Source organism: Dinoponera quadriceps, unplaced genomic scaffold (assembly GCF_001313825.1).
Source record: "Dinoponera quadriceps isolate SergipeBrazil2010 unplaced genomic scaffold, ASM131382v1 scaffold3, whole genome shotgun sequence".
In the NCBI taxonomy this organism is placed as follows: domain Eukaryota; kingdom Metazoa; phylum Arthropoda; class Insecta; order Hymenoptera; family Formicidae; genus Dinoponera; species Dinoponera quadriceps.
Window position 1 is genome coordinate 1,042,748 of NW_014554293.1, and position 15,555 is coordinate 1,058,302.

A 15,555-nucleotide genomic window follows, 5' to 3' on the forward strand; every position below is an offset into this window, starting at 1 on the left:
GAAGCGTCGTCGTCGAGTGGAAAATACACACATAGGTGCACACGTGTCCACGTGCGCGTGGTCGAGTATCCAACTTAGGTGCACCAGCGTGTCTATGTACATTCCGTGTAAACGGGTTGACAAAGGGGAAGAAGAGAGGCGGAATGTAATGATACAGCGTGCAGGGCAGGGCGTCGTAGGAAAATTAACATCGGGAAAAACAGATCGTCGCGGGTGAGACGAGGCAAAAGGAATATAGCGGGCAAGTTTTTTGAATACAAAAGAGGAGGAGAACCGACATTATATAACGGTAAGAAAATGCGCCGCGGAGGAGGAACGCATAAATATATGAGGAAACGGAGAGGACCGTGTGGAACTAGCCGAGTAGCGAAGACACGAGAGATAGAGGAAGAAAGGGAGAGAGTGAGAAGGCGGGAGAGAAAGAGAGAGAGAGAGGGAGAGTCGAAGAAAAACGGTGGGTAGATACGTCAAATAAAGAGTTACAGAGGATAGAAGAGAAGGCCAGCGCTATAATATATCTCTTCTTTCCTCTGTCTCTAGAGAGAGCTCGATTCAACCCCTCTGTTTTCTCCCGACATCCAATTTCCATACCATTAGAAAGCTCACCCATCCACCTGTACACACACTCACACGTACGTACACAGGCACGCGCACACATAAGAACAGATCTGTACGCGACATGTTTTCTCGACCGGCGTGTTTAAAATCGCCGACCGATGAACGATCGCGTAGACGTCGACCGATATCAAAGACGACGAGTGTTCGGCGCCTATCCGATAACGAGGCGACATGAAGACGTTCTCGTCATCGAGTCTCGACCAGGTCGTGTCGAAGTGAGCGAAGTATACGAGCGAGTGAACGAGGCTGCGGCTTTAATAACGAGATGAAATTACGTCGGATTAAATTAAAATTGCGCGGGCGGGTCGAGGCGATTAATGAGCCGTGCCACAAAGCACTCACACTTCAGCCCATTTGCATCATTAGGAGGTTTGAAAAATGTACCCCACTTCATTGATCCTTTCTTTTTCTCTCGATCGATGTCGGATGTAATAAGACGGATCAGAAGTGCCTGATTCTTGTAATTTGATTCGTCTTCGGTAAGAAATCGCGATTCGAACGATCCTTTTGCGCACTCCGAAAGGTTTTTTGAGTACTTATGTGAATTTAATAATCGAAATATCGTAAGCATTTGTAGCTTCTTCGAGGTGGTATTAAAATTAAATTTATAGAATTAAAGGTTTAAGAAGAGAGGAGTTAACAAGTGTAGTATCGTCAAATTAGGTTTTTATTAGCCCGTAGAACATCTAAGTAAACATAAGTTATCCTTTAGGAAATTGTAAGATTCAATGTCGTATTTTTAATGCATCTAAGAGGCCATTCATAAACTTAATATTTGTCAAGCAAAATTACGTTTCTATATATTTATTTCGCTACTTAAATAATGAATGTTAATTTGAAACGAAGTTTAAATAAACATGTACACAATATTACAAATATGAAAATATTATTTTTCATTTTTCTTATTAATGTTATGTTTATAGAACAGATCATCTAATAGAGACGTACAAATAATAGAAAGAAATGTATATAAATATTTAAATATGTGTATATATTGTTGTACTTTTAAAACAAAATGGTCAAGAGTTCTGAAATTTGTGTCTGATGTCTGCATATTAGTTTTTAATGATAATTTTTCATGAAAATCTTATGTTTAATTTAGAAAGTATTGAAACTACAAATTAGAAATAGCACGCTAATCACAAAGAGCGTATAAAAAATAACGACTCTAGTTGCAAAATATCTCAATGTTTCTTTCTAATTGCAGGAGCAGTTAGATAATATTTCGTTGTATGCAAGTAATGCAAGTTTTCACCGAATTCAAACTCATTTCACTCCGTAATTCCCATAAGAACGTCAAAGTAGCATCCAGATTTCGACTCGGGATGAACAGATGCGTCCGTTCTTCTAATGTAAATGGATTGACGCGGCGTAACGCAAGTGGAAGGGCCGACGAGATCGTCCGGTGGGATGGATTTCGAAGACCCGCCGCAGCGGATAAGACGCTCAACGTCATTTTCGCGCGGCCGACGCGAGTCCGACCAATGTTAGCTCCCGCCAACGTCATATCCCGTCGTCGGCGTGCGAATGGCGGGTGTAAAACTGTTTTCGCCGCGATGTTGATTATTAAAGAGGCGGTGCGATAAATGCGAGTACAATGACGCCGGCGTAGGGTAAAACGATGTTAATAATCGGGGGAACGGCGCGACGTAAAACCTGATTACGCGGCCAAGCAAATTCCCTTTGTGGCGCGCGAGGCGTGAAATATGAATTGGCGTTCGCGTTGTAACCAGTTACTGCCACTCATCGCACTGGGCGATTGTCAATAGAGGAAAGAGTTATCGGCGCGCGGCATCGGTCTTTTTCGTCGTCGCGACGGCTGATGCTGATCCTCGTCGTCATGAACAAAGAGAGAGAGAGAAAGATAGATGAGGAAGGGGGGAGGAGTGAGGACCGACGGACGCAGCCGTGCGAGCGACATCACTGCGATGGACCGCAACGAGACACACGGAAAAAAATCATTCGGAGCGATAGTGAATTTTATACCGTTGTAGCAAATCAATATATAGTGTTTCTTAAATACCGTTCAATAGTTGATTGAAGAAATGAATATACATAGCGAAAAATTTGGTGACAAATTTCACTTTCGCGTGTCCCAAATGGTCCATCTAAATTTTCGTGTTAATTTACCACGAGGTGAATATGTTGAGAAGTGACACGAATATTAAGTCAGAAATTAACACGAAATATGTAACACTTTTGATATTATTTGGAAGCAAATTTTATGTTAAATTGACGTGTTTACTATATGTCAGATATAACAAATTTTATTTTCATACTAAGAAAATAGTGTTTGTCACTCCCTGTGTACGTTCGTGTGAATCTCTCTCTCTAAAATAACCTCAAGAAGATCATTTGCTAAAATATTGGACGGTACTTAGGGATCACTCTGTATATTTATTTACTTGTTAGAACAGCGCACAATTTGCCCTTTAAATTGTTTTTCCGTATGCAGCGAGCTGTCTTCCTCTTTTTCTTTTGTCGCGATTCCGGTCGCATCTAATCGCCGGATTAGCGAGAATTAATTCGTACCCGCGGGGTTAATTCAGCGTTTTCGGCGTAATCGGCGCTTTTAATCCGCTTAAAAAAAGGCAGCTGTGCCCGCGAATCTCCGCACGAACGGAAACTCGACGCAACGCGTGCGACGACTCACGCTCGATAAATACCGACGAAACTATGTCGCCTGATAAGCGAAGTTCGTAAATTCTTGACGTAATGAACCTCGCCACGGTTGAACGCGTTTCCCGATTCCCGTGCTGTAATAACACGTGCACCGGGTTACTCTGTATCATCTAAGATCGTGCCGAATAATTTAAAATTGGTCGAATTGTCGCAGCGAGCGAGGAAAGAGAGAGAGAGAGAGAGAGAGACTTCTCTGTCAGAGACGTGTTCATGTTCGCGTAGCACGAAATCTTTAGATTAAGCTCGGAAATATTAAATTCCAGATTGGCCTCTTCGCGTTTCCCTCCTTCCTCCTCTCTCCCTTTTTCTCTCTTTCTCATAAAGTTCGTTCATACGCGCTTCTGTAATTTCGCGATAAAGTACGCGCTATTTTTACGTCCGCTTCTCCCACGTTCCCTCCTCTGTTTTATCTCCCGATCTCCTTTCTTCTCCGTCGAGGTAACGATAAAAATTGCAGCGGCTCGGAGACGGGCAGGAGCGTGCCTAACAACGTCCTTCTCATAGTTCAGGCCGAGCTGTAAAGAAGAGAGCGACAGTCCGTTCCGATGTTGTTGCGAGTTCTCGTCACGCGAGAGCGATTCTGACGCGCGAGGCGTAAAATGCCGGCGAAGCTTCGCGCTATCAGTTGCGAACATTGCGCTTTTTCGCGGTTGCCTCGGGCTGCGACGGGGTGTATCGGGACGACGGGAACGACTGGATAAATAGCGGCTCCCCATGGTGGAATCGTACACATTCGATCGATACTGGTAGGTCAATAGAGGTACTAATTCACTGAAAACGGATCTCACGTTATGATACCAACACCTTAAACGAGAGAGATGGATGTATCGGTAAGTCCCGGTTTACAATAGGTGTTTAAAGCCTTAAGTCTTAGGAAATTTACCGGTCATAGTGACGTTTTTCCCCGATTACATTTGAGAGAGTACAATGATGTCTGTTTCTCGGCGCGTTGCTATCATCCCGGTATTCCATCGACACCGAATCTAGCACAACGCCGGTATTTTTCACTAAAAATCGATACCGAACCAGTGTAATTCGCCAGTAGTTCTTTCATATTTAGGTCACCAGTTTGCTGAGAAATGTCCGCAGCTGTTAACATGAAAAACTTGCCTCTACCGATCCGGAGTTTCTTATGTTTTGTAATACGCCGATCAGATCGATATTATGCTCATCGAAGGGCGGATTTCATAAAGCCAAGCAGGAAAGCAACGTTGTTCGAAAGTACTCCTCGAAACTTCCGTAATGGAAAGATTCTGTATTTCTGCCGTTTTTGCTCGATGTCTCGATGCACGATTCTATTTCTTGCATCGCCCGGACGAGCAAGTTTCCCTCTTCGCTATCCCCAGCCTCTCCCCCTCCCCTTTCCCAGCGAAAGATGGAACGCTATTTTCCTTTTCCGAGGGTTAAATCTACAGGAATACGCGCGGCACGCGCGTTTGCGATCTGCCGTAACTTCGTTACAGATTTCTCGCGCGGCCGATCGTTTCGCGCGAAGTTTCGAGCTTCGCGTATTTTCGGAAAGTTCGTGCTGACGCATTCGCACGGGTTTACTGCGCGTGGGTGCCAGCTGCAATCGAAGGTTAAAAGATCGCGGGGTTCGAGAGCAGCGCGCGCTTCAGCGAAATTAATTCGCGGGTGAATTCGCCCGTGCGCGAAGGAACGGCGTCGCGGGCTGCTCGCGGGCTAATTTGCGGCCGGTGATCTCGCGAGGCACCGATATTAAATCGCGAGTTCGAGAGTTTCATCTCCCTTTTTATTGCCCGCGCATCCCCGAAATTACGTGAGTCTCGGGGATATATATGCAATGGTTGTGCAAGGAAGATCCAACGCGCAAAATTATGATTTTTGAAATTCTGTTATTAATGAGTAAAAAATTTTATGTTAAATTTAACTTACTTCACATGTGCAGGCGGTCAGTTCAGATTTTCGTGTTAATTTAAGACAAGGTGAATATCACGATGATATGCTGAAAAGTAACACAAATATTATGTCCAAAATTGAAAATTAATACATTAATCGCCATTGAGGTATAGAATCTGTTATTTTAATATTTACACATGTTGAATATCGACACAAACTATTGAAATAATGTAAACACAATATGTTAAATTAACGTACGGACGTGATAAAAATTTAATAAGGACCGATTTTATCACGAGTAAAAAATGTTTTTTACTGTATAATCTGAACGTCCTTCTACGTAAAACAAGAAGATCTCAAGCTTATGGACGTCTAAAATTAATTAAAAAATAGTTTTTATTTCCTACTAGTTGTGCCATTTTTTTTTACTACTTTCTTGCCTATTTTTTTAAGGGTTAAGCTTGTCAATGACTATTCTCGAAAAAAGAAAATAGATCATGCCTGATTTGTTGAACGATTGTGAAGAGCCTCGTCAGTGCTGTTTATATTTTTTCAATCACGTGTCAAATTTCCACCTTCATTTTTCTTGAAACGTACCCCATGCGAATTAGCTCTTTCTTGCATAACTGTGCCATGCTTCATATTGCCGCTTTATTTTCCCTCCCTCTTTCCGACGCTATTTTCTCTTATCGCTCATGGAGCGAACGTGGCGTTTGATCCGTTGAACAGATTCTGATACGGATTTAATTATTAAACATTAACAAAGATTATAATGCGTTAATATTGCGCACCGAAAAGTGTAAATAATTACAGAGTATAATTCGATAACTGACGAAATCTCACGCTGGTGTTAATTGAAAACGGCTTACTCAATAAAACACACCGAGTGCCCGGTGCGATTTTATCCCGTTATTCGAGAGCGCGCACTTTCGTAATATCCGCGTGCGCGTAAAAACAAAAAAGAATAATACAGCGTATAATGGAGTTTACACGAAGAGATAAACATTCGACCTGGAAATCGATTTTCCCAAGCTCGCCCGAGATCATTTTCACGGTTGGCGCTGCGTCCATTCGAGAACACGCGTTAGAAACTAGTCCGTTCGATCGGTGACGTGAGTCGTCACTTCCTCCGTGAAGCGAGTTTCAGTCGGCCGCGCGTTGGATATTCCATTATTTTCCTAAACCGATAGTAAGACCAACAACACAAGGTTTACCAACCTTCGCTGGGACGACGCGTTAATCGCGCGTTGGCCGAATTATCGATGTCTACGTTTTATTCGCACGAGAGGGAGCAAGTTTCGCGCTGGCCGCTTTTCCCGCCGAGCTGCTGGAACCGCGTACCTACATCGATTACTTCCGATTCTCGTAAAGCAACCTCTATGGCATTGTTACGCGCAGTAGTTAAACGCGACTTTAATGCTGCCGTTTTGAGCCAGTAAAACGGCGGCATCGTGATTTTTCGCGGCGATAAACCGGACGTTACGCCTGCCGCGTTGCGCGAAACACGCCTGCGACGGACGTGATGACGTGGCGGGACGAGGCTCACGAGGATTTCAAGAAAAAAAATATCGTATTCAGTCGGCGCCAACGTCGTCGGGCCATCAAAGTCTTTTTTACGCGCGCGTGCTCACGACAGCAGGAAGAGTCTTTCTTTCGACTACTAGTAGTAAAATGTAGGAAAGCCGCGGCGGTCCGGCGCGGAATTCATTTTCTCCGCTGTGAGAGGAGCGTCGGCTCCCGCTACTTCCGTCGTCGGGAAAGACGGAGAAAGAGAGAGTCCGAGTCGAAATTTTAATTCTTTGTTAAACCTTTAATTCTATTACACAGTAGGAGTTAAAATAGCAAAATAATAATAATAATATACATATTGGTTCTATATAGATTTAATAAATCGGTTCGATTCTAACGATATAATTCCTATTTTGATTATAATGATGTCTTAAATTTCGCTTTTGGCTGCTTTTAGTGTCAAAATAAATTATTTCGAATATTCGTATACACTGAGAAACATTTCAGATAAATTTCGGATAAACCGACTAAATGATATACCCGATTGTTATTTTTATTGTCCGATCAAGTGCTGGGTACTTTGATCCTATAAAATATCCGATCCTATAAATTACCGATGGAATCTAATCGGGAAATTAGTCGTTCTTCTATAGTCGTTGGATAAAGACATGAATTGATCGGATGAAGTGACGAAGTAATCGGACACTGCATTTGATCGGACATATCCGTTTGTTACTTTCTAATTGGATGATTCGATCAGATATGATCGGATATTCTCCTCAGTGTATGAATTTAACAGACATGAGGGTGACTCACTCGTCTCACTTTTCCTCGCTTATTCGGAAAAACTTTTTCTTATCTTTAAGAAGAATCTCACTTCCCTTACCTTTTCCTTAATCGTTCGATCCTTTTGAAAAAAAAAAAAACACTCGATCATAAGAAAAGATGTTCAATAATTTCTTTCTTTAAAGACGGAACGAAGAATCCAACGGAAATAGAACGTAGCGATGACTCTAGCGATACAGCGTTTATAAAGAATTCGGGTCGCTGCGGTCAGATCGCAGTCGTCTAAGATAATTGGACGCGCCGGCTCGACGCATCACGGTTATAATTGCGCACGCAGTCGCGGCGGTGATCACGACGATACGTCCGATTCGATAACCGTAATTACCGCTGTGGTTACGGTGGATTCACTTGTCGCGTTTGCAGGGGCCGCGCAACATTCCCCGCGTTTGTATCTGCCGCTGCGCGCGGACATTAATACGGTTGAGTACGGAATCGTAACCGCGCACACGTTCGCCGAGCTTCTGTTATTATCACTTAGCTATTACGCGTGGAAGCGCCGCGGACGATCGTTGATGCCGATATGTATCTGATTACACGACCGTAACTACCGTTACGTTTAGCTCGCGCGTGCTCCGTTCTCGTACACTTCCGCGTTACGAGGGAGCGAGCGAGCTTTCGCTTGCTTGCACGCCCGCGATAATTGCTAATGATACGCTTGTGAGGCAAACTTTAAACACCCCTCGCATAACCGCCGCCACTGTGTGAATGAGAGCGAGAGAGAAAGAGAGAGAGAGAGAGGGAGGGAAGGACAGCGGCGATAACCGCCGCTATTAATCTTGAGGCGCGCCGCTGGGCGCGCGGAAAATAATACTCCCCGTTTTATTTAATTTAACGCCGCCGATTATTTCAGCTCCACGGATTTCGCGATGTGCGCAAGTTTCGCGCCATTTATTTATGTTCGTTCTGGTAACGACGATATATCCGCCGCGTCGTGCCGGATACGTTTTAACGGCGGATTCACTCCGCGATATCGTCGGTTTCGGGGCGCGAGGCCGATCGCGCTTCTTTCGTTTTCCCGAAAAGCTGAAGGGGATGTGCGAATTGCGAGCACATTCGGGAGTTGATTTATATTTTATCAGCAGATTGTAGAGATAGTTGAAGATCAAGAGTCGTAAAAATACAGATTCTCGCAATGGGGAAATTCATCGGCCACGAAACGGTCGTCCAGATTGAGAGGATTCTCTTCAAGCGAATCGGCGATATTATTTCCGATCAAATCAGTAAAACATATTTCACCGATATCAACGAGTATTCTTGGTGATTTTCAGTGGAAGTACTTTCACTTAGCTCCCCCTATAGTCTTATAATTTCTCATTTGATTTCGGATAGTAAAAGTAGGGTACCGCGAAAAGTTACCGCGAAATCTATAATGTTTCATTGACCATGCAGAGTACAGGACTTCCTTGGATTTAATATATATATTTGTTTGACTTAGATTTTATTAATATAAGCAACAATTTAATATCAAATATTATTCAGTTTGAATGAAAATGTCGTTCCATTAAAGTAAACTATGTCGTTTGATTAAGAAAAAAACAATATCATTTAGAGGAAATAATATTTGGTTTTCAGAAAAAAGTTTATTTCATTATATAGTGTCCTAAGCATAAGGAGGACACCCAAATATCTCCTTTGTTTTTAGTAATATGAGAAATGTTTCGAGCACAATTTCGAAGGAGGAATACTACGGAAGAAAAATTTTTTATAGTCATTTTTTCTGATATTTTTTTTTAAGATTCTCATATTTACGTCCGCAACATATTTAGGTGTTCTCCTTACGCTGGGACACCCTTTATATTAAATATTGTTCCATTGAAGCAAAGAAGTTCTTTAATATTTTTCTAATATAATGTTATTTTTTCTATATAAATTATTGCTTACGACAAATGTAAGGTTTGGATGAAAATGGATGAAAATACAAAAGAAATATATTATCGACATAAATACATTTATTGTTCGAGAAACGAAACAATCCTGAATCGGGCGTCCGTTTGTTTGCTCTATTCCAAAAGACAAAATTGGTTTCAACCAGAAAGAAATTTCGTTAAATCCGAAGAAATCTTTTTCCCCGTGCACTATTAACCAAGTCCTTTCCGCGAGATTTTACCGACTGCAGTGCACTTATAACCGAAGTCACTATTTTACAGCAATAACACAGCAACTCCATTTTAAAGAGTACATAAAAACGTGCACGCTCGGCCGGCACGATTGCGTCCGCATTTCCGCAGCGTCCGCGATACTTTGCGCGTTATCTGTTCTTTTTATATATTTTTTTTTCTTTTTTACCTTCTTCTTTTTTCTTTTCCAACATTGCCGAGCAGAAATTCGGTGGTCCAGCGCGACAGATAAGCCGAATCCGCTTGGCGGTACATCGCATTTCTCTCTCTCTCTCTCCCTCCCTCTCTCCGTCTCTCCCTGTAGCGCGCGTCTCCCACACACCCGAGATTTGCATATATCCGACGTGAAACTCGACGATGACTATTGACGATGATGCGACTGATTGTGGGAGCATAACTACCGCGTTATCGCTCGGAACATTAACGTACGTTAACACACAGCCGCGGCTCGACGGCTGCAGTCTCTCGCGCGGAGGGCTCGTCCGCCCGCAGTTTGACACTTACTACTACCGTGGCCGCGCGGATAACTACCGATGCCTTACCTACTGTCAGCATTATCGCGTTCTATTACTGCCGGGCACTGGCCGCGGTCGCTGGTCCGACTACACTTGCCAATGACTACTGATACCAAGCCGTGCTCAATGCGGAACTGTAACCGCTGTAACGTCCGTTGACGTTTCTATTGGCGCGATCGGGGGAATCTATTGACCCGTATGCGACGGCCAGATAACAATTATTGTTACACGCGCCTGAAGGAAACCACGAGGCTTTCTTCGCGTCCCTCGCGCGATTCTTACATGTTGCACGCACTGTCGCCAATTTTTTACGAAACTTTCTCACAGGTTTCTCCGCGAAATCCTACGTGGAAATATCAAGTTTTATTAAATTTCATTTCGCATGAAAAATTGTTTTAAAGAAGGAATAAATCAAGTATAAATTGGTATTATTGCATCGTATGCACATGTTTTTCATTTAATACATTCAATCATTTGTTTCACCTGAAATATAATAATGTTATTTTATATATTTATATTTTATTGCGTACATATTAGTGATAGTATATGTATTAAGAAATGTATTTTTTAATATGCAATATTGTAAGAGCCAGCATATGCTGCGTTAGTGCCACTAATTAATGCGTAATAATTATGTATTGTCCGTTATGCGTTACGCTGAAATCTGAGCTCCTTATGATTAATCGAATCGTAGGATTTTTGTCGTACAATCACAAAGATAAAAAACTACTAGATTTTCTATGTACTATGGTTTATGTGATTCTCCCACAACCGCTTATGACAAAACTACCCGACTTGGTAGGATTCCTATTAATTTGGCAACAGTGGCCGTATAGGTGCGTGCGCGATACGGAAAACGCGGAAGAAGAATTCATCGCGTTGCGAGAGATGAGTTTTTCTCCGATTCGACGTATTTTCAACGTCGAAAACGAATAATTTTTCAATTTTCCAGTGAGATAATGTTATTGAATTTTTCACATACATATACCCATACGATGGTTAGTGTCTTTTTTTCGTTTTTTTTGAGACTACGTTTTCCTTCGCTGGATATACGGACAAAACGCGATATTTCTCACGTGCGATATTTTCAACGTTGTTTTTCGACGAGACAGGAGAGATTTTTTCCTACAGTACTCTCCTACGTGAAATGTTTCATAGCGAGGTAACAAATATACCTATAGCGCTTTTCTGTTCCAATTTTGAGAAAAAATGTCGATGCCACGTCTTCTTTTTCCGTTCCCTTCGTGCTCGCTTTTTTCTCTTCCCGTCTCTCAAAAATTCGTCTCTCGTATCATATATTTTTTATTTAAAAATAATTGAAGATAAAGCGGAGATATCCGTAAAACTATATTTTAAGTTTTTGTATAGAAAGCGCATATATCTGCATAACGGTGGAGTGATTTATTCGAATTTTCGAGCAGAAAGAGAGAGAGAGAGAGAGAGAGAGAGAGAGAGAGAGAGAGAGGCTCTCTTTTTTCTTCTCTGTTCTCTAGTATCACTCTGGTGTCTCGAAAAGCCAATAAATCCGCGTCTGAGTAACCAAAAGCGTAGCAGAATAACGTCTTTCGGAGATCCGATGCTCATCCTATTCTCTCTGTTTTCTTTTTCAGAACTTGAAGAACCAAATCATGACGACAAACGTTTGGGTGGAACAAGTGAGTACCGTGTTACTTCTTTTTGTGACCACGAGTCACGTACGTGCGTACTTACATATTACAGTAGAAGCGTGAACTTCGTTATTTCACCCGCGATAATTAACCCTTCGTTGGCACGCTTTTTCTGTCGCTCACTTTGACACTCTGTGAAACCCAGTAACTTTTCTGATATGCCTTTACTTAAATATCTGTGCACTTATCCACCGTACAGACCTAATTTTGAATGTACAAAAGGTAAATTTGAAGAAACTGTCAGTATTTTTAAAATAGTTGATTGAAAAAAAATGAAGTATAAGAGAAGACAGTGTATTGATTCTACGCAGAAAGAAGTGGACAATTTTGCACGCTTTAAGAAAAAAATTCCCCACTTATACGCGTGATAATTCAAGATTTCACAGCTGCAGGATCAGAATTTTTCGCTCGAATTAATTCGACCCATGAATGCCGAATCCTTGTCATAATAATTAACCCTTAATTATTCGATGGAATAACGAAGAGGACATGCGTGATACCAATTTGCCGCACTTGCCATCGAAGAAGGATAGCGAGATCGAGTAGGAGTCGTTCAAAGATGGAAAACGATTGCGCAAGCCGACTATCGAAACTCGGCCTCCCCCCCTTCTTTCTCTATCTCTCTTCCTCGTTCGTTCTCTGCAAGTTCCATACATGACACGTATCGCTTTGACCGTGGGGATCTTCCCTTTTGGCGTAAGGCGGTTTGGAATTTCAAAGCAGGCGAATTTCATTCGCGCTTGTCGGCGATGAAATCCGGATCGGCGGATAGCAGTTGGTCTTTATTGGCGTAACACCCTCCCGCTAGCCTCGAGCCACTTTGTGACACGATCGCTTCCCTTCGTTCCTCTGCCTCCTACTTCCCTTTACGAACGCATCGATCGTAATCGTTTCTGCTCTTTGCTCTGTAAGGATTACACTCCTTCTCTCCGCTTACAAGTCGCTGTTAATCACGAGTCACCTCTCGACGTGTTTTCAATCGGGAACCTTTCCCGATTCGAATTTTTTGCCCCGTGTTAAACCTTCATTTCCGCAACACAGTAGGAGCTAAGATAGATAGCTGAATGGGTTCAATTAAATTCTAATAATATCATTTACTCCTGCTTTGACTTTGATGATGTCGTACAATGAAATTTTCTCCGTTTTCGCTGTTACAGCGTCAAAATAGATTGTTCAAGGTAGTACTGAAATTAAATCTATAGAATTACACGTTCAAGAGAGAGAATTTAATAAGTGTATCGTCAGAGTAGGTTTTTATTAGTCTATAGGCAACCTAAATAGATGCAAGCTATCTTTAAGAGCGTCAAGGTAGCATCAAAAATTTCGATGCGGATTTCTTCGTTACAGAAAGATCAAGGTATCGACTTTCGTTTGTCGATACGAATGAGCGAGTCAGTCGCGCGAGCGGCGACGATTATTTTAGTTTCCAAGGAAAGAGGAGTACAACGGTTACGCGATTTCATATTCAGATAGCGAAATATAAAGTCGGAGAAAAGCCGAAGGAGGCTGCGTCGCGCGATGACAGGTGGTACTTCAGAACGGTTCGCTGAAAGGATCTCCCCCTCCTCCTCTTTCTCTCTTTCTCTTTCTCTACAAGCTGGTCCTGCTCTAGGATACGTCGAGATGTCAAAAAGCCTCGCCCTGCCTTACGGAATCTACAAGCGACGGGGCGGTGTCGGTGGGATACATTTTAATTGCAAAGCAGCCCGGGCGCACGTAGTCGTCCGTGCTCGCGCCGGGATGCAACCCTCGTCTTGTTGGAAAATTTCGAATTCTCCGAGAGTCGCGCCGGCCGACTCTGGCGGCGATCCAAAAAACTTGCTACCGCGCGATAGAATGGATTTTGGCCTAGATGTATGGATATTTGTTGGTTGACTTTGCCGGAATTCTTTGAAGTCACTCCAGATCTCGAGCGTGCGCGAAACGAGAGAGAGAGAGAGAGAGAGAGAGAGAGAGAGAAATGGGTTAATGTAGAAAATGTAAAATTTCGACTCAGGTTAGCTCTTACTGTCTTGCAAAATTGAGGGTTCAAAAAAGCTAACTAAAATTTCTGGGGGAGGAAAGAATCTGCAAGATCGTGTTATTAATTTCTCAAAGAGGGAGACAGAGATGGCGGAGGGGAGAGGGATCGATCTTTGTGTCATTTGAATTTCTGAATTCATCGTGTTTACGCCTTTGCGGGAAATTCCGGCCGAGAACGGTCGTCAGAGCGGTACGCCGTTAGCCGCGCACAATGAGCCTTCGGTCGGCTCGATCCGAACTTTCCGGAAGTTCGCCCGAAGGGCTTCTTCTGGCGTTCGTAGGCAGAAGTCCCGATATCGCGCGGCCGCGTGGCCCCCGCTTTTTATGGGACTTGTTCGCCGATGACTCCCCTTTTTATCCCCGGCGAAGCTTTGTTACGATCGTTTGTCAGTGTCGATAAAGCCAATCGGGCGTCTCTCTTCCCTTCTTTCTTTCCTCCCCGTGTCGAAGTCGGTCGGTCCGCGTGGAGGGGCGGAGAAGCGGCCAGGACGCGAAAGGGCCGGAGGTGAGGCGCTCGCCTCGGGCGTCGCTCTCCGTCGATGAGGTGGCGTCTCTTTTATCAGACTCTGCGGAATTGCTCACGATTACTCTGCTCCGGATGGGCGACGGAGGCGGCCGGGCAACCGGGTGGTGTATAGGTTGCGGCTGCCTCGACTGCGTGCTTTGATAGGTTCGGAAGTTCCGCAATACTCGCGGAGTAAACAGTCATATGTTTTTCTTGACAGGAGGGTGGTCGATGCGCGGCCGGAGAAAGTTTAATCGAGTCTCGCGCGCAGGGCCATGGGGGAGGGCGCGCATCTCGTGTCTGTTTCTGTTTGCAAAACAGAGTGGGATATTATCTTCGTCCCCAAGACAAATTGCGTCGATGGAAATAATAGGGCGGGCGGTCAGGGAGGGAGGGAGGATAAGAGGACGATCTGTCTCTCGTCGGCCGATTGGCGTAATTGTCGGGACCGGCGTTTATTAGTAAGGATCTCGCGCGTTACGCAATCGTCGAACCCGGTCATCTCTCGATCGGGCTGTCGAGTGCCGGCCGTGTCGCCTGGATGAGCCGGCTATTGTGTCGATATTGTTTGAATAATTACGGCGCGACGCGGAACGACTAACAGCAGCGGCGCGATTTAATGCGCGCGCGGCTGCGTCGTCCGCGATCCGACTGAGTTTCATCGTCGATATCGTTTCTGTATCGACGGGGAAATCGTGATTGCGAGCACTCCGGGCACAGGCCCAATTATGTCGCGTGCGCGTCGCGGAAATTAACCGTCGAAAAATTATTTAATTGCGTTATCTCCCGGGGTATTATTAATGTCACGTTCGCTCGTGCGCGCTCCGCCGAAAGAGAGAGAGAAAAAGAGAGAGAGAGAGAGAGAGAAATCGAATTCCCATATTCGAACGCCTGTTATTATTAGCGGACGGCTCTCCTCGCTGCCTCTCGTCGTTTCTATTGTGGAACACCAGTGGAAATCGGTGCGAGTTCGCGGCACCGGCCGCCCCGAAGAGTGCCAGGGTGTCGTCTTCGGGAGGATATTTATGCTGTAAATGTGCCGAGGCCGAGCATCGAGTCTCTCTTTTTTTCTTTCTCTCTTTCGCTCTCGAGCACTCCGTTCCTCAGCCTTTGAAACCTGCAACCGTAATATAAGTAGAGGTCGGATTCCTCGCTCTTCCCGTCTTTTGTTCATTAACCGATGCGCCAAGACCCCGGCCGTGCCGCACTTAACT

General features: G+C 43.9%; 1 protein-coding gene across 1 annotated transcript in view; it reads left to right on the plus strand.

The window, feature by feature from the left end:
* LOC106743322 (acetylcholine receptor subunit alpha-like 1) overlaps positions 1-15,555 on the plus strand; it is a 149,692-nt gene that overhangs the window by 99,670 nt on the left and 34,467 nt on the right. Inside the window, exon 3 of the mRNA XM_014617053.1 lies at positions 11,758-11,802. Coding sequence (XP_014472539.1) covers positions 11,758-11,802 — 45 coding nt within the window. The remainder of the gene's footprint in view (positions 1-11,757; positions 11,803-15,555) is intronic.